This window comes from Lytechinus pictus, chromosome 5 (genome assembly GCF_037042905.1).
Source record: "Lytechinus pictus isolate F3 Inbred chromosome 5, Lp3.0, whole genome shotgun sequence".
Lineage (NCBI taxonomy): Eukaryota > Metazoa > Echinodermata > Echinoidea > Temnopleuroida > Toxopneustidae > Lytechinus > Lytechinus pictus.
Window position 1 is genome coordinate 3,637,631 of NC_087249.1, and position 23,503 is coordinate 3,661,133.

Sequence of the window (23,503 nt, forward strand, 5' to 3'; positions counted from 1 at the left end):
AACACATTTCATTGTTTCCATTCGTTTCATTAATTGGTCTCCTATATTTCTTTCATTTCCCCTTGGTTGTGGAACCAAGACCCCCCCCCACGCCAGTGATTGAACGAAGAGCTTAATGTAGGAAGGGTCCCTACAGGGGGGGGGGGGCGTTATAGAGTCATTTGAATGTTAGGCCTATAGATGAGGAGCCCCTACTGCGTGGGGTCTGGGGCAAAGCCCTGGTAGCTTTTTTGAATGAAATTTAGCAAGATTATAGCAAAATGTTGTATGCATGCTGTCCATCTTTCTTTCTGCTCTTTATTTTCAGTCCTCGGCAGCCCGGTCGTGTTATTAAGTGCTTTTTTCTTGTTCTTCTTTTTTTCCAATTTAGCTTTCCACTAATGCTACCTTCATTTCCCGCTATTATTTGCCATTTTGTCATCTTTAAATTTATTTCCCATCATGCTATTGCTTTACTTAGGCCTATTTCGGAGTGATTTGTTCTTTCTCAAATTTTCTTCTTTCGTTCCTTTTCCCGCTTTCCTTCCTTTTCCATTAAAAAATAACAAGTTCTTCGTCTTCTGTAGATTTTCCCTTTTTCCTCCTTTCCTTTTTCCTTTTCCTTCCCACTTCCCTTTCTTCCCCCTCCCTTTATCTTTTTCCCGTTTTTTTTTTCCCCGGTGAAATTCGCCAGGGGGCAACTTGCCCCCCCCCCCCCCCCCCGCCTGTTACGCCACTGCACGAGTGTCCTATTTATAATTTTATTTTGAGCGTCTGGAAAGAATGACTTTTCTTTGTAAAGTGTTTTGGGCATGTGCGTGTGTGTGTGATGTGATTTGTGGAGGCGAGTGTGTGTGAGTGAGAGGGTGTACAATGTACATATTATCCGTGAAAAGTATACTACAATTAAGATATATTAAGTGACCGCGAAGCGACCAGTTTGATTATGAAGTAATAATGGTAATAATGGGATTGTGATTGAAATCTTCATTTTGTTTCTACAGTCTCTGAAGGAACTGTTCGCCTAGTTGATGGATATGATGAGTATGAGGGAAGGGTTGAGATCTTACATGATGGTCAGTGGGGGACCGTTTGTGATGACAGTTGGGGTGACTTTGATGCAAGAGTAGTTTGCAGACAGCTCGGATACTCGACTGACAATGCTCAAGCCATGATCGGTGGTGTATACGGACGAGGAACTGGTCCCATATATCTGGATGAAGTCGGTTGCTTGGGACATGAAAGCTCTTTAACGGATTGCAGCAATACTGGATGGGGTGTACATAATTGTGTACATTCTGAGGATGCTGGGGTTCAATGTGGTAAGTCTGTAGTGAGTTACTTATTGTTAAGGAACATGGACCCCTCATTTTTATTCCGTGGCTCTCATCATCATTATATTATCATCATTATATTATCATCATATATTACTGTCACTTCGGAAGGGGTTGGCAGCTATGCACCTCCATTGCCCCCTGTAAGTTACCCTTGGTCTGAATTCTAATTAAGTCGAGTCAATTTCTTGATATCATCAAACCTTTTCAAAGCTTCTGAAGCCCCTTGATCAAACCAAGTGCTTCACTGTCTACATTTTTGTCGTTACCATGCCCTAAAGCAAGATCTTCTGCATTCCTCCTTTTCTCATCACACAACCAAAGTAAACTATTATCATCTTCTGTTTTGCATTATTCAGTTCACTTTCTTTGTTTCCCGATGTGAACCTCATTGTTGCTAATTTTCGACAGCCAGATGATTCTTAGCATTCCCCCAGAAACACTACATCTCGAAAGCTTCCAGCATCTGTTCTTTTTATTTGCATACCGGGATGTTAGATTCTACATCTCAGGTCCAAGTTAATGTGCTACAATACATTATCTTTTCCATTTTAGTGAACTCTGATCTGGCACAGAAAACTTTCATCAGTTGGAGATGATTAATTAAAGGAGAAATATATTGATTATGAATATGGCCTTATTATATATCAGTGGAAAGGTAATGATGTGAGGATTACCATTAGGTCATTCAAAAATAACGAAAATAATACATAAGGTGGAAATCGCCAATTAAAAAGCGCTAAAATGCCTCTCCGAAATATGCCTCGCATCGGTCTCTGAATTGACTCGAATTTGATGACGTCACTGTCTGTACGAGAGGCGTGATTGGCTCTCCCACGTCAAGCTCCACTTGCATGCAAAACCTGTTGCGAGGGTACGTTTTCTCCACACTGACACTGAATACTTCGATCATGAAATGAAAGAAAACCCAGAAATTTATCTAGATTTGGATTTTCAAATTGATGATTATGAAGATGAAGAGAATGATGATGAAGTTTTTAACTCTAGAAAAACAAAGTGACGTGGATGGTGGTAAATTAAGGGAATTACGCCGGTGATGATGAGTAAGACAATTCAACTTGCAAGCCGATTCGCTACCAACGCATGCAGCTGCTAGCTGCACCACGGGTCAAATCCATGAAAATGAATTCCATGCAGCATGACCACATCCAGACAGAGTCTCTTTCCTCTATCAACAGCATAATGAGAAGGAAAATAATAAAATAACTGTACTTACAAATAAGTGAATATATCCGAACCTAGGCTGAAGGTAAATCAACTCAAGGAATAGCAGCAGACGATATGCACCGACGATGAATTTCACGTGGCTGGAATAGATTGTCACTCGTTCTGTTAGATAAAATTTCTATCTCATTATTTTGACTAAATTACGAAACTCAGAGAATTAGTATTCTACATAAAAATTAAGTTATACACCTGGTACTATTTTTTGAATTACGATAAAATATTTTTGAAGCAAAGAAATTGAGGTAAATTAAAATAAGATATAAAGGATCATCCACTTAGCCGCATGCGATTGTAAACAAACAATCAAAAGCACATGGCCAGCTTGCTCCACTGAACTGAAAATACGTATTTTCAGTTCAGTGGCTTGCTCGACGGGTCGTGTGGTCCAGTGGTTAGAGCATTGGACTCATAATCGCAAGGTTGTGAGTTCGAATCCCAACTCTGCCATTGTCTCCACTTTGATAAAAAGGCCCAAGAGTGATATCTGTCGTCTATTACGTCAGCCACTATGACTGATTAACCTAGACGTAAAATGTTTCCAAGGTAATTGGTTATATACCAGCTTGGCGTTTACCAGCAAAAAAAAAAAATGCTGTCCTGCCGAGTTCCTATACGGGAGTTACCACAAACAGAAACAGAAACAGAAACATATAGTTGGAGCGTAGCTTTATCCAACTCTATGTGCTCGCCTTGCTGATTGTTTACAATCGAATGCGCGAGCTAGGCGGATGATCTTTTATATCTAATTTTAATTTACCTCATTTTCTTTGCTTCAAAAAGGTTTTATCGTAATTCAAAAAATAGTACCAGGTGTTACTTAATTTTTATGTAGAATACTAATTCTCCGAGTTTCGTAATTTAGTCAAAATAATGATATAGAAATTTTATCTAACAGAACTAGTGACAATCTCCCAGCCACGTGAAATTCATCGTCGGTGCATATCGTCTGCTGTTATTCCTTGAGTTGATTTACCTTCAGCCTAGGTTCGGATATATTCACTTGTTTGTAAGTACAGTTATATCAATATATTTTCATTCTCATTATGTTGTTGATAGAAGAAAGAGACTCTGTCTGGATGTGGTCGTGATGGAATTCATTTTCATTGATTTGACCCGCGGAGCAGCTATCAGCTGCATGTGTTGGTAGCGAATCGGCTTGCAAGTTGAATTGTCTTACTCATCATCACCGGCGTAATTCCCTTAATTTACCACCATCCACGTCACTTTGTTTTTCTAGAGCTAGAAACTTCATCATCATTCTCTTCATCTTCATAATCATCAATTTGAAAATCCAAATCTAGATAAAATTCTGGGTTTTCTTTCATTTCGGGATCGAAGTATTCAGTGACAATGTGGAGAAAACGTACCCTCGCAACAGGTTTTGCATGCAAGTGGAGCTTCACGTTGGAGAGCCAATCACGCCTCTCGTACAGAAAGTGACGTCATAAAAAATCCCCAATTTCGCGGACGTAATTCTGCGTGTTTGAAGCATTCAGAGAGAGAACTTTAAACTATCAATTAACTGAGTTCCATCGGTCTCCATGATAAATGATTTACACCATCGTGTTCTCCTTATTTTCTCCTTTAATTTGATATATGATTCTCCATTTTTACGATTTTCAATATAGTTCTACTTTAAGTATTTTTTAAGCTTCCACCAACCATAAATGACAGGTCCACCCCAACAGAAAGTTGATTTGAATAAAAAGAGAAAAATCCAACGAGCATAACACTGAAAATTTCATCAAAATCTGATGTAAAATAAGTTATGGCATTTTTAAGTCTCGCTTATTTTCACAAAACAGTTTTATTCACCTCCTGGTCAGTATGAAAATGAGGGGACTGATGACATCACTCACTCACTATTTCTTTTGTATTTTAATTACATGAAATATGAAATATTCCAATTTTCTTGTACTATGAAAAAAGTTGTATCCTCCCTGAACATGTAGAATTACCATCGTTTAACATTTTATGGCTCAGTCAAATCTGTAAAAAATGAAATACTGTATAATTAAAACAATAGAAAAACAAAAAGAAATAGTGAGTGTGTGACATCATCGACCGTCTCATTTGCGTGTCACTGAGTTGTGCATATCACTGTTTTGTGAAAAATAAGCGAAATTTTAAAATGTCATAACTTTTTTATTTTACATCCGATTTTGATGAAATTTTCAGCGTTATGATAGTTTGATTTTTCTCTTTTTATTCGAATCAACATTTCTGGGGGTGGACTTGACCTATTTAATGATTAATATGGGCGAGCTTTCGACCACTCCTGCGGACTTTCTCAATCAAATTGATCAGTCACAAAGCCCCTTTTTAAAGGTCGAATAAATAATGTTATACATCAACATTTACAAATATTGCCGAACATTTTATGCAAAATGTATCATTATATCAAGGCAAGTTTGCATAGGTACATAGGTTTATGGTAGGAGAATTTCTTTGTGCTTAGCCAGTCAGCGACTCTAGCTTGCTATATAAGTTTACGTTTAGTCAGAAGTGGTAAGTCCACACTTCGTTACTCTGGGCCATCAGAGACCATATCCATTTAATGGTGATAGTCAATGCGTGATCCCTACCTTAAAATACCGAATGATTTTTATATTTAAAAAAAAATGTAGAGACAATCAAGCCATTACATTGGAATAACAAGATATGTATTTTCTTGTTTTGATTTTTCTGCAGGAGGCCGTCTTGAAGGAAGTATCCGGCTCGTTGGTGGCAATAGTCTATACGAAGGACGGGTAGAGATCTATCATGCCGGTCAATGGGGGACAATATGTGATAATAGTTGGGGTGATTCTGAAGCAAGAGCAGTTTGTAGACAGCTCGGATACCCCACCTACGAAGCTCAAGCTAGGACCGGTGCTGAATATGGACAAGGAACTGGTTCTATACATCTGGATGATGTCGTGTGCTTCGGATACGAAGCCTATTTAACCGATTGCAGCAAAGGGGAATGGGGTGTAAATTACTGTGTTCATTCTGACGATGCTGGGGTTCAATGTGGTAAGTCGAGCGTTACAGAAGCAGTCAGCCAGTACTAAGTGTTACATGAATGTGTACAGTATTGGTTGTGTGTATGTCGCATGGATTGAAATTAAAGGAGAATGATATCTTTGGAACAAGATAGCTTGTGTGAAACCAGCAAAAATCAAAGAAACAGATCAACGAAAGTTTGAGAAAAATCGGACAAATAATGAGAAAGTTATGAGCATTTGAATATTGCGATCACTAATGCTATGGAGATCCTCACATCGGCAATGCGACAAAGATGTGTGATGTCACTTGTGAACAACTATCCCCATTATATATTTCACTTAAACTGCCTTTTTTCACATCTATCAGTAAAGCATATATTCTTTCTATAGGAAGGCATGTAATACAGATTTTTAAAGATTACATCATGGATAAAAAGTTAGTATCACCATAAGAAAAAGCACAAAGAGACATTTTGAGGGTATCTTATAGTCCATCAAAGGGAAAGTTGTTCACATGTGACATCACACATCCTTGTCGCATTGCCAATGGGAGGATCTCCATAGCATTATTGATTGCAATATTTAAATGCTCATAACTTTCTCATTATTTGTCCGATTTGTCTGAAACTTCCTTTGTTTTTATTTTTTTATTTTTTTTTCTGTTTCGACACAAGCCTACTTGTTCCAAAGGTTGCATTCCCCTTAAATTAAGGTACGTATCCGAAGTGGGGAGGAGGGGGGGGGGGGGGTTGATTACGTTCGCACTCCACCCCAAAAATAATCGAATAATATTGAAATCACATATGATTTTGTAACTATAGGAAATTGTTTTTACACTGCATGCCACACCCTTCCCACTCGCCTTTGTACTCACGTCTCGCGTAAGCTGAATAATTAATCCACATCTTATATATGAATGAAAGAACCGGGTAGAACAGGTAGTAGTTTCATCAGGGTTTTTCATGGTGGAAGCTTTGGCAATGATCACTTCCAATCTTTAATTTCGATTCAATTTATTGACCATTCAAAACATCAAAGTATTTACAGACATGACGTAACATAATACATGACATAAGAGTCATAAAAATCAAAGGTACATATTAATGGTCAGGACCCCTGAGAAGCAAGACTGCTTATAATCGGGCCCCTAAAATATACACATTCCATAAGCAGGTAAAAAAACACACGCTCACCCCCATACACAACGAAAAAAATACACAAGAAAAAGCAGAAGATTTGATGGAAGAGGTGACAATAACAATTTCGGCGGGAGATATGGATCTTTTTTAAGAACTGAATAAAAGTGACTTCAAGAATGTCTTAAATCGGGAGAGTGTTGTACTGTTTCTAATATTATCTGTAAGTGAATTCCATTCTTTCGCCCCTATATATCTGATCGAATTACGAGTAAAATTTATTTTAGAAAAGGGAATATTTAAATTGCTATGTCGTCTTGTAGAGCAATTATGAATTTGAGAGTTTGTTTGGAACATAATTTTGTGAGAAGTTTTCTGGGAGGGTGCCTTTATGAAATTTAAGCACAAAGATCCATGTATTTAAACTCAATTGCGCATAAACTCAAATAAAGATAAAATCTTGTGCTTGACAAAAAGTGGCGCACTTGGATTCGTATAATGAAAATTTGTTATTAAGCGAACTGTCTTCTTGTGCAAAATAAAGTATTTAGATAAGTTCGATTTAAAGAAGGGCTTTCTTCAGGGATCAGTGTATCTCTCCCTCTCCTTGTGGGGAGAGTAGTTCTATGCATTGGAAGGGCTGCTCTGTCGCTAAGGGAGGATACTGGCACTGCATCTAACCACAGTCATGGCAGTGGACGACCACCACCCTACAACCGCCTGCGTGCAGAATCATGTCTAAGAATTGCCAGCATCCTCTGCCCGTACCCATCATCACTTCTCCATCACCTCAGGGCTTGATCATTGGTTGGTTGGTTACTAAGCAGTGGCTAATTTGTTATTTAGCGACCTGTATGCCTGAACTGTACATGTATTTTAAAAGTGAAGAGATAAGCAGGCTTAGCTTCTCCGTCCTCTTCTCGCCTTCCGACGCTCGATGTCCAGCAGGTGCAGAAACTGCCACATGTAAGACCGTCCCGGTAGGTGCAGCTTTGTTGTTTGGGAGCTAGTGTCCGTCTCATTGGATGACTTCCAGCCAAGGAGGCCTAGCTCTTCCTACACTGCTAGATGGCAATCAATGGCTCTCCTGATCCAGCGCACTTTCGATGGATCTTGTTTCCATCAGCGTGTCTACTCTCCTGGACCACATAGGCTACCAGCAGCAGATCGAATACCTGACCTGACCCGCGGATAATTTTTTTTCCGTTTACGCCATACGTAATTTGTTTCTGCCACCCCTGGTTCACCCGGGTGTGATTATGTATCTTGAAAGATGCAGTAGCCAGTTTAGTTTCATATTGGCCCTTTGAGCTTAATAGCTTTATAGTTGAAATGATGCAGTAAATGAAAGGAATCCATACGTCTTGTGTAGGCAAGCCATCTGATATCAGAAGTTTATCTGCAAGCTTTTAGAGTCGTCGGCAAATTCAAAATCACGCACAGTAATGACGTTATGTCTTTTGCAAAGATATGGCATTATGGTTTGTATACAGTAGTATTAAGGTAACAATGTACACGCCAGCGTGCATCACTGGTGAGCGTACTTGTAGGTAGTATTAAGAGTGATAAGCATGTGTGAATGGGATGTTAATAAAAATGAACGACGTTTTGAAATAATATAAAACGATTTTTTTTTCTTTCCTTTTTTCTGTTACAGTGTCAACCACTGTTCCACCACCAGTGAATCCATTGCATTCACGCATCGTTGGAATCATGTCGTTTGTTGGTGTGTCCTTGTCCCTACTGACGTTGTTCTCTATCGTAGCTGTCTGGTATACTTGTAGTCGACCCAAACCTGTCACCAATCCTACGACATCTCAGCAAATCCCTCTAGGAAACGTTACTTCTCATCCTGCTGCTCATAACACCCCTGCATCTCCCGCTACAAACGGCATGACCTACCCCACTCAGGTCGCAACTCAACCAGCCATCCAGCCACCACCAGCTCCTCAGCAAACACTCAACAGCAATCCATATCCTCCAGAAACTACGGCAAGGTCTGGGTCAAGTCCTCCTGAATATATGTCCATAGTGGATTCCCAGACCGACAGTATGCCTCCACCGAATTAGAACAAACCTTAACCAACCTCTTTTTTAAATATAGAAATGACAATTGGAAGGGGCGGGGTCAATTACAGGCTTGCAGAGGCCCAGTGTGGGGAACACTGGAATTTGCGTGGGTGTATGGTCTCTATGACCAATCAGAGCGCAGTATTCTTGTTTTTGAGCTGCTAAATGTACTTGGCCTATGAAAAGCTGGCTGCTGACCCATCTAAAATACATCTTCTTTTATCATGATCTAAAAATCATTTGTGCTCAAACAGAAATTAAGTGTGAAAACAACAACTTCTGTTGCATGAAAAAAAATTATTTTGTATCATGTTTTAGATCAAAAGTTTTCCCTATATTACAACATCCTTTTAAAAATCCAAACACATGACTTAAAAGAATGATTCTTCTTCTTTACAAAGATACCAAAAACATGAAATTTTGTCAATATTTAGAGCAGCAATGGCCGAATAAAAAGAGGTGTTTGGGTTCGCACCAAGCTCATTAACTATGCAAAAACCCTCTAGTCATGAATATCACGTGGATAAAAGAAGCTACTTTTTCAGGGCTTGCTGACTGACTGTACCAATTAACACTACAAGGAAGAGTGCAGCACAATGTAACAGGGAATGAATACCCTGGATAAATTATACTTGAACAAGTCAGTTGTAGTTAAATTTACATGGAGGTTTAACTGGAGGTTGATGACCGATCTGTATGTTTACGTATATCCAAGTAGAATCCTCAAATTAGCATTGATTTATCAATCAATAAATCATTTTCTGCATATTTCCATTGGATTCCTTTGTAGTTATAACTCTCTCGTCTCATATGTTATGTATGTGATTATGATTATCACTTTTGTCATTTCCAATTAAAGAAATAAAATACAAACATAAACGTAATTTGTTCATGGGTTTCAACGTAAATAGATGTTCAGATCAGGGTGGCAGCGTTTCATTCTTAACACAAGTGAGTGTCCTTTCTATTGAATTACAATTTCGGTGATACCTTTTATAATTCAAGATAAACTTAAAATCCCATTTTCATCGAAGAAATTTGCCCTTGTAAATCCTTTTCATAATCTTTGATATTTCCAAAAAAGGTTTATTTACTTTATCGAATTAAAGTTACAATAATCTACTTTGTCCTTCCCCCAACACGATGTACCAATGCAAAGTGGCTGATCGTAAATTTTAAAATTATTATAAAAGTAAAATTCTCCAAGCAAAAAGCTGAAAACTTAATCAAACTCTGATAACAAAAAACAAAATTATTGAATTTTAAAGTTTATAGTCAATCCAATGTAATATTTCCTTTTTTTTTAGGACAAAAAATTAATAAATATGATTTATTCATTTTCGATCAATGTAGGATTTAGCTTTCCGAGATTTCACATCACGTGTAACTTTGTTCGAAAGGTATATCAATTTCTTTCGGTCGTTGTGGAAGGCAAATTGTCTTTGGTGAATGAGAGATTTCAGATAAGGTGTAATCCAAGTCTTGTCTGTAGGATGTAGCTTTATCGTTTTCATCTTTTTGTTAATATGTTTAAGGGTGTCGTAGAAATTTTCACAGATCGGTTGAAGGCTGCCTTTCTGATTAACCTCGGACCAGTCGTGATTGCAAATCCACTGGCCAAAGGAACGAATACCTGACTCTCATAGGTCTGACGGTTCGTTTCCTGGTTGACAGAACTGTCTGGTGGGGATGTTTTTTCCTGGCAACTACAAGACTGTTAGACAGTCCAACCGGTGACGAAGGGTTCATTGTATTAAGGCTTGGAGGTTGTTAGTAATGATATGATGAAGAATCGCATCACCCCTTTAACATTTTTAAATCTTGTTCATTAAGATGTAATTTCAAGATTGTGTATAGGTTTATAACCCCCGTGTTTTATTTATGAATAAAAAGGTGGAATTTGCGTATTTTTTTTATTTTTTTTATTATAGGTATTGTTTGTGTGTGCACCAATCTCCTGGCCATCTCATAGTAAATGCTGCTTAATTTGATCAAATGGCGGAGACATATATTAAAGTTTACATTTTCAGTTTTTGCTTTATCTCACACCAATTGGAGAAAGATTAACACCACACCATGTCCTAACACAATACAAATAAAAACGAAATATTCCAATCCCATCTTTCACGTGCATTGCAAGACGAGTATGATGAACGAAACCGGATTTCTTTTCAATTGAGCGCCATCTGGTGACATGTTATAGCATTTCCAACATTGCAGTGTTTTTTTGTTTTTTTTTAAATAGTTTTGATATACTACGATCATCTATTGACATGTATATAATATTATGAACTATATGAATTAATATGAAGTGAACTGTAGCATTCTAGAACCACCTCCATCTCCTCAACGTTATGAATGATGATACTATAGGATTAACGGCGTCAAAATTAAGGTGCCGGTCTTCCAGCTTTTGGGCGTCTTCCTTTCGTCGATATCGTGTCAATGAGCAAAGCGAGGTATGATGATGAAGGAGAGCCGTAAATGTAAATCATCAAGGCTGATCACACACACACACACACACCTACACACACCCTCCCTCACACACACACACACACACACACACACACACACACACACACGTACACACCCTCACACACACACACCCTCACCCGCCCCTTACATGCACACACATGATGCAACGCTTTCATTTTTTAGCAGGTGAGCAGTAAAGATCTATTTCAGGTATTACCTATAATACTCTCCTACAACAAACAGTTTGAAAATACAAAACAAAATAGGAGGAGCTGTATTTCTGTGCTTCTAATAATCCTTGTATAAGATATATGACAATCGATACTTATTATTGATATTCCTTTTTAGTATTGAAATTGAACAAGCGATGATCATATAACTGCCTGTCGTGTCGAGTATCTCCCGTCCTTTATGTCATTCCAATTTTATAATCTCTACCAAATCAAATTGCGTGAATACAGTGAGGACACAGAACAGAATGCACTGTAAAGAGAGTTTGTATCATTCTGACCACGTAAAATAACAATAATTAGCTAATGATAGTTGGTATTGAAATTGTCTTTGATTGAGTAGGAAAATCACCCATAAATGGGCGAGGCAAGGGTTGGAATTTATTATTTTAGAAATGTGCTCTAAATTGTTTCCCTTTTTATTTCGTGTTGGAATCACATTTCCTTGGATTGTTATTTCTAGGCTCAATATGAATTTAAAAACTTGATTTTTATATACCATTTATAAAGCTGTAATTCACTGGACATACGAATGATTTACTGCCCCTCCCCCTCTTTCCCGATTTGAATACTCACAAAGTTATTCGTTATTATATTACAAATGAATTTTACCAACTGGAATGAAGAGTGGTAAATGTGATTTAAATGATAATAATGTTAAATGTAGACACCTGATTCACATCAAAACCGCAACTTCTGTGACTAAATATCAGTAATTATGTTTGGCTTCCAGTATTCAAGTCCTTCGAAATCTCGTGCGTATAAACTTTACAAACAACTTCACAAATTTTTTGGATCTTGTTTCCTTTCCCCTTTCCGATCTTTTTTTTAAATCTCCTTAATCAACAGAATACTGAATCTTTTTGCGTTGCGTCTATCTTAACAGTGATACACTTACGCAGAAAGAGGACTGAAGCCAGCGTCGGAGGCGGCTGTGTATCACCACTTTTTTTTTTTTTATTGCCGGACTGACGCCGCCTCGGACTGAGTCCACCTTTAGATGTGGTTTGAAGGTGCCGTCACTCCGGCTTCTGTTCTGCAATTGGTATGTGTATCAACCCCAAATAGTGGACCGACGCCGGCTTGACCATTGAACTAGAACTTTAATAGCGAACAATAGTTATTCGCTAACGAACAATAGAAAATATAGACATGAAAAGTCAGGTGACCCGTGTCACGTGAATAGGCAACGTGAAACCGGCATGATGTGTATCGGGGGGGGGGGGGGGATAATGATTTGGAGGGGGCCTCAGTCCACTTTCGGCGTAAATGTATCCCAGCCAAAGAGCAGTCGTGAAGGCGGCTTCAAAACTGGCGTCAAAGACGGCCTCAAAGCCGGCATCGAATGCGGCCTGAAATCCGATGTCTGTGCATCAAGGGCCTTAGACATGTTAGATCGTAGGCAAAAGCTCTCCTTTTGCTAAATTAACCTCTTTTTAGCCTTCACTCTTAAAAAGTTATGGATACGTTATGCTGACGTGGTTCAGACTTCCTTATTAATCAGAAGGTAGCGGGTTCAAATCCTACCACATGCATTCTATTTCCATCAGCAAGAAATCAAAGAAGCGTGCGCTCAACTGTTTAATATTCTATCAACAGAATTTATTCATTTTCCATTAGGATTTTTGTGATCTTTAATAGCGATTTATTGACCCTTTAATGAGGTAATATAATTTGATAATTACTATAGCTCTTTTTGACTTCCAAGCATTATGATTTGCAAGACATAAAAATCGCTTACCGAGACATATCCTGTGCTTATATGATATTAGATTTAATTTTTTACGACAATCGTTGCAAAAAAGCCAGCGAAAGATAATACATAATTCAAAACGGTGATTGGAAACAGACATTTTCTCGGTAATGTATATATCCCTATTACGAGCGATGCTATAAATTTATGAAGCCTGAACCCAATAATCCAATTTTCTTGGTGTATTCTACAGCGAGTGGTTGCGAACGCGTCTATATCTTAAATATTGGATTGTCAGATCGGGAGTTTCAAGGATCTTTTCTATGCCTCGTCCACCTTTTCAAATATGAAATCATATTCAGTGTTACTTCTCCTCGTCGTCGTCTTATTCGTTGGTAAGATGTCTGCAACCGACATCGAGGCTGCTTTGGACGAGCCAAGCTTCATGAAAAGTAAGTTTTCACTAATAGACAGTTTACTCTGTATCTTCTTTTATATTCCACGTACTTGCTGTCCAGGTATGCAAAATGAATCACGTTATAGTTTTTTCTCCTCGGTAAGCTCTTTATTACAACAAGCTGTGTTTAGGATAAGATATATCAAAATACCAAATTTTTTAATATTTTTCTTCATATTACTCATTACAGTCACGGTTATTTTTTTGCATTATGCCATCTGTCAATTTACGAATTATTCGCCGAGCATCGTCATGACAATCCATAAATTTTTGCTTGCATGACAAGGACGATGTGATGTATTGTGTGCGCTGGTCTTGAAAGGTATAAACATCTTTTACAAAATGCTTTATGGTTCTCACAACTTCAATAATTTCCTAAGAAGAATAAGAATATTTTCCAAAAAAAATTTCGGTGACGTAAGATTGTCATCTATTCCTTAAATATTTTAGGAGAAAACCATCTTTATAATTTGGATATGAAATATTGATAACTGGGAAATGAAGCTATTATATTCAATGCTTTCAGGTTTAGTATTGCCAATTTTAAAGCTTTTATTGAGCGGATTGTATTTCTCTTCATTCCAAAATCCAAAGGAGTGTGAGTGTGTGCGTGTGTGAGGGGGGGGGGGGGCATCATAATGGTGAATGTTTTTTTAGACCAAGAATAACATTATTAATTGGAAGACATAGGGAATTTCAATTTAAGCTTCTGCATGGGGCAATTTACACTAGAGTTAGATTCTGCTAGGATCGAAAGCTTAGGCCCCTTTTTGACTTTCTAGAGTTAATTTGTTTAGATTTGGATTTGTTGAAGATAATCTCTGTTCGTACTGTAAACGGGAAACAGAAACATATTCACATATATTTTTGTCTTGCTTAAAGGTCAAACTGATATGGGAAACTTTGATACAGCGATTTGAATTATATGAAATAAAGGACTTGAAATGGCGGGATATATTTGTTGGTTTGTCAGGCAATACAAATAGAATAAAAAGTTGTAATACTATTATCTTTATGGTAAAATATGTATTATTTATATTTAGAAAGGAGGTGGTATTACCAACTATTGACGATATACATAAACTTATTTTAGAATATAAGGATCAAGAAAAGAAAATAGCTATTAAAATGGGGAAATTAGGGCGGCACTTGCAAAAATGGGAAACAGTAAAATTGTGTTAAGGTTAAGTTGTAAGTCTTTATTTACTTTCAATATATGTAATGCTTCTCCCGTGAGCTTGTTATATTCAAAATTGTTTATCGAATTGTTTTGTACTTTTAAACATGATTTATTTATGATGAGTGTGAGCATATCATCTGGACAGTGGTGTGTTGTGTGTGTGTGTGGTGTGTATGTGTGTGTGTTTGTGTGTGTGTTGGGGCGGGGGGAGGGAGGGGGAGGGTGAAGTTTTGGTCTTTAAGATTTTTTTTTATAATAACTGATTTCATTGTTTTCTTTAAGATATATATGATTCATGATTTTATTAAGTTAGTGAAAAAAAAAAGTGAAAATATGAAATGTCAAGTATTATATGTGATTTGAAATGTTAATTTGAAATGTTATGTAATTTTTTTGTTCATGAAATCAGAATAAAAACATTATTAAAAAAAAAAAAAAAAAATCCTAAGGAGCATCTCACATAAGCAAATTATCAAGACAAATTACTCGAAATTAAAGATATCGCCTATATCCGTAAGATTGAAGATTGTTTTTCAGAATTTTTTTTACAAGAATATTCAAGATATTCACGAATATGAAAGTTGGCTTGTATTTATTGCACCAAACATGCCCAAGTTTGTCTATTGTGTGAATGTCACTATAAGGTGTTGCTGAAATGCTAAACATAGTCGCACTTTGCTGAAAAGGGATGGTGTCGATAAATCGATTAAAGATCTTGTCTACCCAATGTCAAGTTGCTTGTGAAAAAATGGAAAAGACTATAACTTCATTAGAATTGGATGTTGAACAAGGAAATAGTGATTCATATTTATGTTTTGTTTATTTTCTTGTACTCAGTATTTTTTTATTCATCAATAACTTTAACTCATTGACATAACAAAATAAAAAGTACAAATAGCAAAATTGATATCATTTTTTAACACAATATCATGTTATTAAATTGGCAAATAACAAAATAATTAACAGAACGATTCTTAAATCTTCTTTCGTGTTAAAAGAACTAAATGATAATATGGCATACTTATCATTTTATATTTGCAAGTTTCAACTCTCTATCGGTGCTTATCAATTATTATTTAGGCTGAACTCCACTTTACAAACAGAATAATGATGATAATGAAAATAAAATTGATATAAACTCTCTACATGTATGTCGTGAGCTCAACATATTGTCACTTTTAGACATATTCCTAATCTATTCGAGTGCCAAACAAGACAAAACAAGTGTCCTTTTTTTTTTCCAAATTCTATTATTAAAACCCCCGTTATTCTTAGTCCCCTTCCCCTCTCCCCCTCCTCTAACTCCCTGATAAACAAGGGCCGTCATTATTCACGCACAATTCACATTGTATTTTATTACAAAAAATGTAAGAAGATGATGGAATATTGTATAATGATCATTACTAAAACTTGTCGCGATTTAATTACAAGCTTCTAAATTCCAAAATGTATCAGTGTGTGGCATCATCAAATCTCTCTCTCTCTCTCTTGTATACCCCCGCTTTGCTTAATAATTGAACGAAAATAGAAAATTCAATTAAATGGCACGATTTGGTAATACGAATTTGAAGAGATTTTCAAAGTCATACAATTATTCATTTTTTTAAATCCAAATCAGTTTGACTTTAAGAAAAATATACGGTAAGATGATTTTCAGTGACTCTCCTTGAACAACCAACATTGCTGATGACTCACACAGACGTACTTCTATATTGTTCTTTGCTAGGACTTGGTAATGAAAAGCAATCTCATATACTGCATCGTGAATAGGAAAGTTTACTGAATGTTACATAAAACAAGCAACAAAGAGCATGAAGAATGAGATGAAACACAAAGCAGACATATTTGTCATGTTGGTCCAATGTCGACAGTAAAAAAAAAAAAAAAATCATCATGATAAAAAGACTTTCATTGTAGGCCCAACACGCTTAAACTGATATGATAATAAGCATTTGAAATGTTGGAGGAGTAAAAACTATTTAAAATGTTTCATTTATCACTTTAAATGTTTCGATAGAACACTTAACTTGTTTGATTCAGCATTGCTCAAGATAAGATATATCATTAAATTGGTGATCATTTCAGTTTTTAGCGTATTTTAGCCATTCTCACAATATGGAACATCGTTCTGTCAACATGCTAAAACATGAATGAAAACTGGTATTTATGTCATCGGATAAAGAAGACTTAAGAGCATCTTTCAATATTCAAAAGTTTATTCTATTTTTGAAAACCAAATTTTCCCATTCTTCCGTCTTTTTCTCGTATCTCTATTCTTCTCTTTCTTTCTCTCTCCCTTTTATTTTCTTTTAGTTCTTCATGGGTGATATGATATATTGTTATCATTTTACATTATAATAAACATATGTGTGTATGTGGGTGTGCCATAAGGGTGAGGGTGCACTTGGGTGAGGGTGTGCGTGACTGTGAGCACCATCATCGCCTATTATACAACATACAAATTGTTTGTTATTTTTAATATAATGTCTATGTGTTAACCAATCCACAGGGAGTTTTCGGAAACTTTGTTCAAAGTGTCCTAGCTGCCCAGCCCTTTGTAATTGTAAGTATTTACCATGTAGCATGTACCCATTTCCACCACATTGAAACATTTTCCTAGTGCAAGATTATTAATCAGATTAAGAAAGTTATGATTTTCAAGTTGCGATTGATATGTTTACATGTGAGTATTTGAAATCGGCAAAAAAGGTTGAAGGTTGAGGATAACTCTCCCGTTTATCTAAAATGTAACTTTTAAACGAATCCTTTCTCTCTCTCTCTCTCTCTCTCTCTCTTTTTTTTTTTGGGGGGGGGACATAGCGTGTTATATGTTTAGGCTACATTTTTTTATTACTGTCCAAAATGGGAAAATGCTCTCGAATTAATTCAGAAAGAAAGACGACAAATCCAGAAGTTCTCCCAAACATTATAAAATTGTCAATAATAAATTTACGGAATTTAATATTTTCGTCACTAGACCACCATGGTCCGTTTTCTGAACTTGATGTTTAACATCAACTGAAGTTTAAGTTGTTCAACCATTGATAGCCTAATGTAAAACAAAACTGAAGTAATCAGTACAAATGTAATCTATATCATCCATTACTATCTGGGAATGACAACTGAGATATTTATATAACATCAAAGCAGGGGACAAATACACTAGCGTAAATAAGAAATGTACAACGTAAACATATGTATGACTTGTCAGCTCCAATAATTTTATGCGCTTACTCAAAAATGCGGGCTCATCTCTTTATAAACGCATTTTTATTATCCTTGAAACCTGATTTTCGGATTTAAAAAAAAAAAACCTTTTTTAATCTAATCAAGCTAACCATGATTACGTAATTAAACAGAATATATTTTTATAAGCATATATACTTTCTATTAGTCAGAAAATCATTGCGATAATTGAATTTAAATTTGCTTTGAATTTAAGCACGTGATGTTCTTTGGACCAATCATCAGCATTGCGCACATTCGTGAATCAAGGGTGATGTTTTAATTAAGATGTTCGAAAGCTTCGCTCGACTTTAGCTCACTATTGTTGACTTTATTTCGTAATCATTATGTATTTAGCTGAGGTGAACAAAATTAAAGTGATTTAGCACATAGAACATTTTTATAAAACACCATACACCCGAGGTAATATAACGTTAACTTCATGACAACCATGTAAATTAATTGTGTTTTTCTTTAATTTTCATACAGCTGTAATTGCGAAACGTGAAAGTACTAAAAACAGGGATTCCACATACAGTTCTTTTATTTCCAAGGTAATATACATTTTGAACAATTAAAATACAACAAGCGAGTTTTATATAGCTGATATATTTATAAGGACAATAATAGCATCATACATCTTTCCTACCCATTGAAAAGAGAAAGCAATCTTGAAGAAAACAACAATTTTTATGGGATTTTATGCACAGAGTCTATATGGCAAAATAAGTACTCGAGTTCACAATTGTATTAATAAAAATCCAACCTGAGTAGCTTATTACTTTTGTTAATGCTAATATCAGAATTTACTCAGAATTCAAATGAACTGATCCTCTGCAATAGAAGAACAACAACAACAATAAAAAGAAGAAGAAAAAGAAGAAGGAGGAGGAGGAGGAGGAGAAGAAAAAGAAGAAGACGAATTATTATTATTATCATCGTCATCATCATCTCCATCATTATCATCATAATCATCATTTTTATTACTGTTATCTTTTTAATTATCATTTTTACAATTATCGTTATCATAGCAAGCAGCTACGAAATGTTATCTAGACACAATCTTTAGCTTGATGCCTGCAGAAGATCAGGATATAATTATTGACGTGAGTAGAAGAAGAATAAATTGGAGGGCTGACGGAACCCCCCCCCCCCACTCCTAAAAAAATCCACGAGAAAAAAAATGCATTCCCTATTAAGAATTCTATTGTTTGTTAATCAAATGTATCTATACTATTTTTTAATTAATATTCATGGACTGAGTGGACTCCAAATCAGCTCACCCTAAACTGATATAAAAAAAGGTTTTATCTTCATCAGTATATAGGCGCCCTTCACACATTGAAGATGGGGGGGGGGGGGGGGGGTGGCCTGTTGGTCGGCCTCCGCCATTTCCAATTGTAATTACATTTACAATTTATATATCTTTTCTCCTTTAACAAAATACAGACTGTTATATCTCATTGATTTTTATTTCTGTATTTCTGATTTGTATACATTTGAAATTAAAAGGAAATGAAATCAACCAAACCCAGAAAATGATAATAAAACGAAATGTTAAATCGAATATAGGAATTAATATTTCATTTTTATTACTTATTTTACTAAAAGCACATCCCCCCCCCCCAAATAAAAGTACAAAATTCATCACTTTTGGAGCACGTTACTGACCGCACTTTATAGATTGCTGATTTTTCAGCTTTAGGGCGCTGAATGTAGGCACCTGACCAATGATCAGGCGCTATACTTTTAGCACCTGAAGCGCTAAAAATCAGCACCCAAATGTCACTCATACAGCGCTGAATAAAGTGCTAAAAAACGGCTGAATTTACCATTTTGCTTTAATTTAGTTCTTTTTTAATTGAGTGTCAAAGTGAATTTTTTTTTTAATTTTCTTCACAACAGACATTCATTCAGCTTTTTTGAGGAGCCAGCTTGCATCGCTTCATTTACAACGTACACTGCTCGTAAACGGCGCCTATAGAATGTTTATCTCAAACTTATTGTTAAATCTAACAAAAAAAAAACTTTTAACCTGATCAGCATATAAAATAAGCCTCTAAGTATGAATTATATACAAACATTTTTAAAATGAAGTTAACCTGTGAATTGATTGTTTTTTTTAGTTTAAAAAAAAAATGACGAAAATCTTAGGACAGGTAAGATTAGTCCTGTCACACAGCACTTAAAGCGATGGTCCGGGCTGAAAATATTTATATCTTAATACATAGAGTAGAATTTACTGAGCAAAATGCCGAAAATTTCATCAAAATCGGATAACAAATAATAAATTTATTGAAGTTTAAAGTTTAGCAATATTTTGTGAAAACAGTCGTCATGAATATTCATTAGGTGGGCTGATGATGTCACATCTCCACTTTCCGTTTTTTTATGTTATTACATAAAATCATTTTTTTTTATTATTTCATACTTGTGTGAATAATATGTCTCTCTTATAATGAAATAAGTTGCAGCAATAAATATCTAATGCGCTAAATCAATTGTCAATCTAATTTTTCTAGTTCTTGGAGGAAAAAAATTGAATAAACCTAATTTCATATAATAAAATACAAAAGAACAAGTGGAGATGTGACATCATCAGCCCACCTAATGAATATTCATGACGACTGTTTTCACAAAATATTGCTAAACTTTAAACTTCAATAACTTTATTATATGTTATCCGATTTTGATGAAATTTTCAGCATTTTGCTCAGTGAATTCTACTCTATTTGTTAAGCTATAAATACTTTCAGCCCGGACCATCCCTTTGAACATGGTCCATGCCCCTGCGGTGCTACACAATTTAATTTGGGGTTCCAATTTACTAAATGAATCTTGGGGTTGGATATAATGTTGCCCTAGCGTCAAGTTTGTGTTGATATCATTCATTTCTAAACAGCACCAACGAGGATATTCCCCCCCCCCCTCTTCCTCTTTGAAACTATATTTTGATATTATGCTTTATCATACTTAAAATTTTCATGATTACAATGGACCTATGAACAATATGAATTTAAATCGTTTCAATTTCTTCTCAACGATGTAATTTCCTACAAATCTTGTAACATGGTAATCGATTTAACTTGTTTTATTAAAAAGAATAACATCCATGTAATGTCTTTAATCTACAAAGAATATTTTTCTTGTCAGAAAGTAGATCGTTTAAATTTCTCTTGACCGTCCATGTTGGATAAGAATTGTAAAACTGAAAGGGTATGATTATACTTAAGCGACAAGAAGTAAAAATCAAGTTGACCTTCATTAAAATATTCAAAGAAATTTATGTAAATTTGCCTAGTATAATGCATATGACTTATTTGATGTGACTTTGTTGGGGGACCTGTCTCTTGCAAGCTTCCCCCCTCTCATATTTTGTCTTATGATATTTCACATGCAATTGTAAAATCAATGTACTATAGAAGTTTCATGTAAGCAAATAATGAGGAAGATAAATGAAAAAACGTGTGTTCTCGATTTATCGGTTTTTTTTATTTATGAAAAGTGTGTGCCCTTTTCAACATGATAAGGGCATTAGACCTCATGACAAATATCTGTGTAATAAATCTACGAGGATTTTAAAAAAGTTAAGAAAACAATAATGCGTATAGCATTTCCATTTATTTGACTGTAGGATAAAGGAGCACTGATGATTAAATTCCTTGCCGTGACCGGGGATCGAACCCCGGGCTTTCATTTTTCAATGAGGAGGATGGGGGGGGGGGGGGGTTAAGGGTGAACATCTTGAGAGGGAAGAGTATTTAGAAAGGTGAGGGTAATTGAGAGAAAGTGTAACAATTATAGAAATGGTGGAGTGTGGTGACGAAAGCAAGAGAGATGAAGAGGGGTTATTATTGGTCAGGAGCTTATATATTCTACTCTACCATTTCTCCCAAAATTATAGAAAGAGACAGAGACTGAGAAAGAGAGAGAAAATAGGGGGGGGTGGAGGGAGACAGAGGGAGAGAGGGAGTAGTTATCATTTTCTTTAGCATATTAATAATATCACGCATGTTCTCTAATTTATTTCTCTTCACCTTTAGCATTTCCATATTCTTCCCTTCACCTCCCCTCTCTCTCTATTTCAGAACCAAACATCTCTTCCACCGTTCCACGCCCTATTTAAATATTATTTTCTCTTCTTTTTCATGTCTCTCCCATTCCATCCTTGTCTCTGTTTTGCTGACTCTCTCTCGCCCTCTCTTCATCATCTCTTCCTAATTCTTATTCTCCATTACCTCCGATCTCTTTCTCCAACATATTTATCTCCCCTTTCTCTTCCAAATAAATAACATTACATGAAAACACAAATAAAATATGACAAAGGGAGATATCTTTTATTCAACCCGGAACTGATACAGACAAAATTCAACGTCATCAAGTGTTCTCGTGGTGCACTAGGTCTTGGGAAAATGCCACATACACAAAAAATATGAAAATCAATTTATAACCCCGCCCCCCAAATAAAATCCATTAATGGTCGAAGTTTTGGGTCAATCAAAATGCCTCATATTTAAAAACTTTGTTTTCGTCTGCTTGACACAATGACATTCAAAATGATCAAAATTCTATCAAATAACTTTACTTTAAGCTCTGACGGAAAACACGTCCGCTAAGTTTTTATTTTTGCGATAATCATAATGAGTTGTAATAAGATTTTATTACATGTACAAAGCAATAAAGATTTCACTTAATCTTCAATCTTAATTTTGATTACAGGCCGGTCATTGTGATTTTTCCCCTTGTTATAAGTTTAACAGGGCTTATGAACTCAGGCTACAGGTATATTCACGTCAGCAAGGGCGTATACAGGATTTTCCAAAAGGGGTTGGGGCACAGTTTCCCGAGGAAAGCGCCAAAAAATCACTAAAAATTTACGGTCATTCGTCCACAAATAAAATTGACGAGCAAAAAAATGGGGGGCACATTATTTTGTGTTATAACGGCATATTAACACATTTTGATTGTGCCTCTCAAAAGGGGGCACGGGCCGGCTGTGCCCCTCCCCCCGCCCCTGGATACGCCAGAGTTCACGTGACATTTTTGCTAAATATTCTGTCGATAAAAACACGATAGAAATATTGCCAATCTGGTTGCGATACGAATGATGAAATTATATAAGTCATTGATATGACTGACATACAATATTACAACTATCAACGTAATTGAGTAGAAGAAATAACCAGTTGTCTCACGATGTAGCAAACGTAGTGGGAAAGCTGGAGACAACATCGTGAGACAACTGGTTATTTCTTCTACTCAACCCTTCACCACGATGAACCTCTTCCACATCATCAACGTAATTATTATAGGGCTTTATCGTTACGGAGAACGTGTTGCTTCAAACAATTAATGAAGATATGCATCTAACAACAAATTTGGCAGTCCTTTTTTACAGCAATAAAAATATTTAATCAAAGTAAAATGCGCTAAATGACATAACAACAAAATCAGAAAACGTACATTTACCTATATTACACTTCGATATT

General features: G+C 35.9%; 2 protein-coding genes across 3 annotated transcripts in view; both read left to right on the top strand.

Moving 5' to 3' along the window:
* The window catches only part of LOC129261922 (deleted in malignant brain tumors 1 protein-like), a 34,875-nt gene extending 24,218 nt beyond the window's left edge, over window positions 1-10,657 (top strand). For both annotated transcript variants that reach the window (XM_064099635.1, XM_064099636.1), the window contains 3 exons: window positions 984-1,301; window positions 5,253-5,576; window positions 8,342-10,657. In XM_064099635.1, coding sequence (XP_063955705.1) covers window positions 984-1,301; window positions 5,253-5,576; window positions 8,342-8,754 — 1,055 coding nt within the window. In that variant the 3' untranslated portion in view covers window positions 8,755-10,657. The remainder of the gene's footprint in view (window positions 1-983; window positions 1,302-5,252; window positions 5,577-8,341) is intronic.
* A 2,745-nt stretch (window positions 10,658-13,402) lies between these two features.
* Window positions 13,403-20,336, top strand: LOC129260595 (uncharacterized). Its single transcript, XM_054898559.2, has 5 exons — window positions 13,403-13,604; window positions 17,299-17,352; window positions 18,504-18,568; window positions 19,046-19,120; window positions 19,920-20,336. Exons 1-5 carry the CDS (start codon window positions 13,499-13,501, stop codon window positions 19,938-19,940), a joined length of 321 nt encoding a protein of 106 aa, XP_054754534.2. The 5' UTR covers window positions 13,403-13,498; the 3' UTR covers window positions 19,941-20,336.
* The last annotated feature ends 3,167 nt before the right edge of the window (window positions 20,337-23,503 follow it).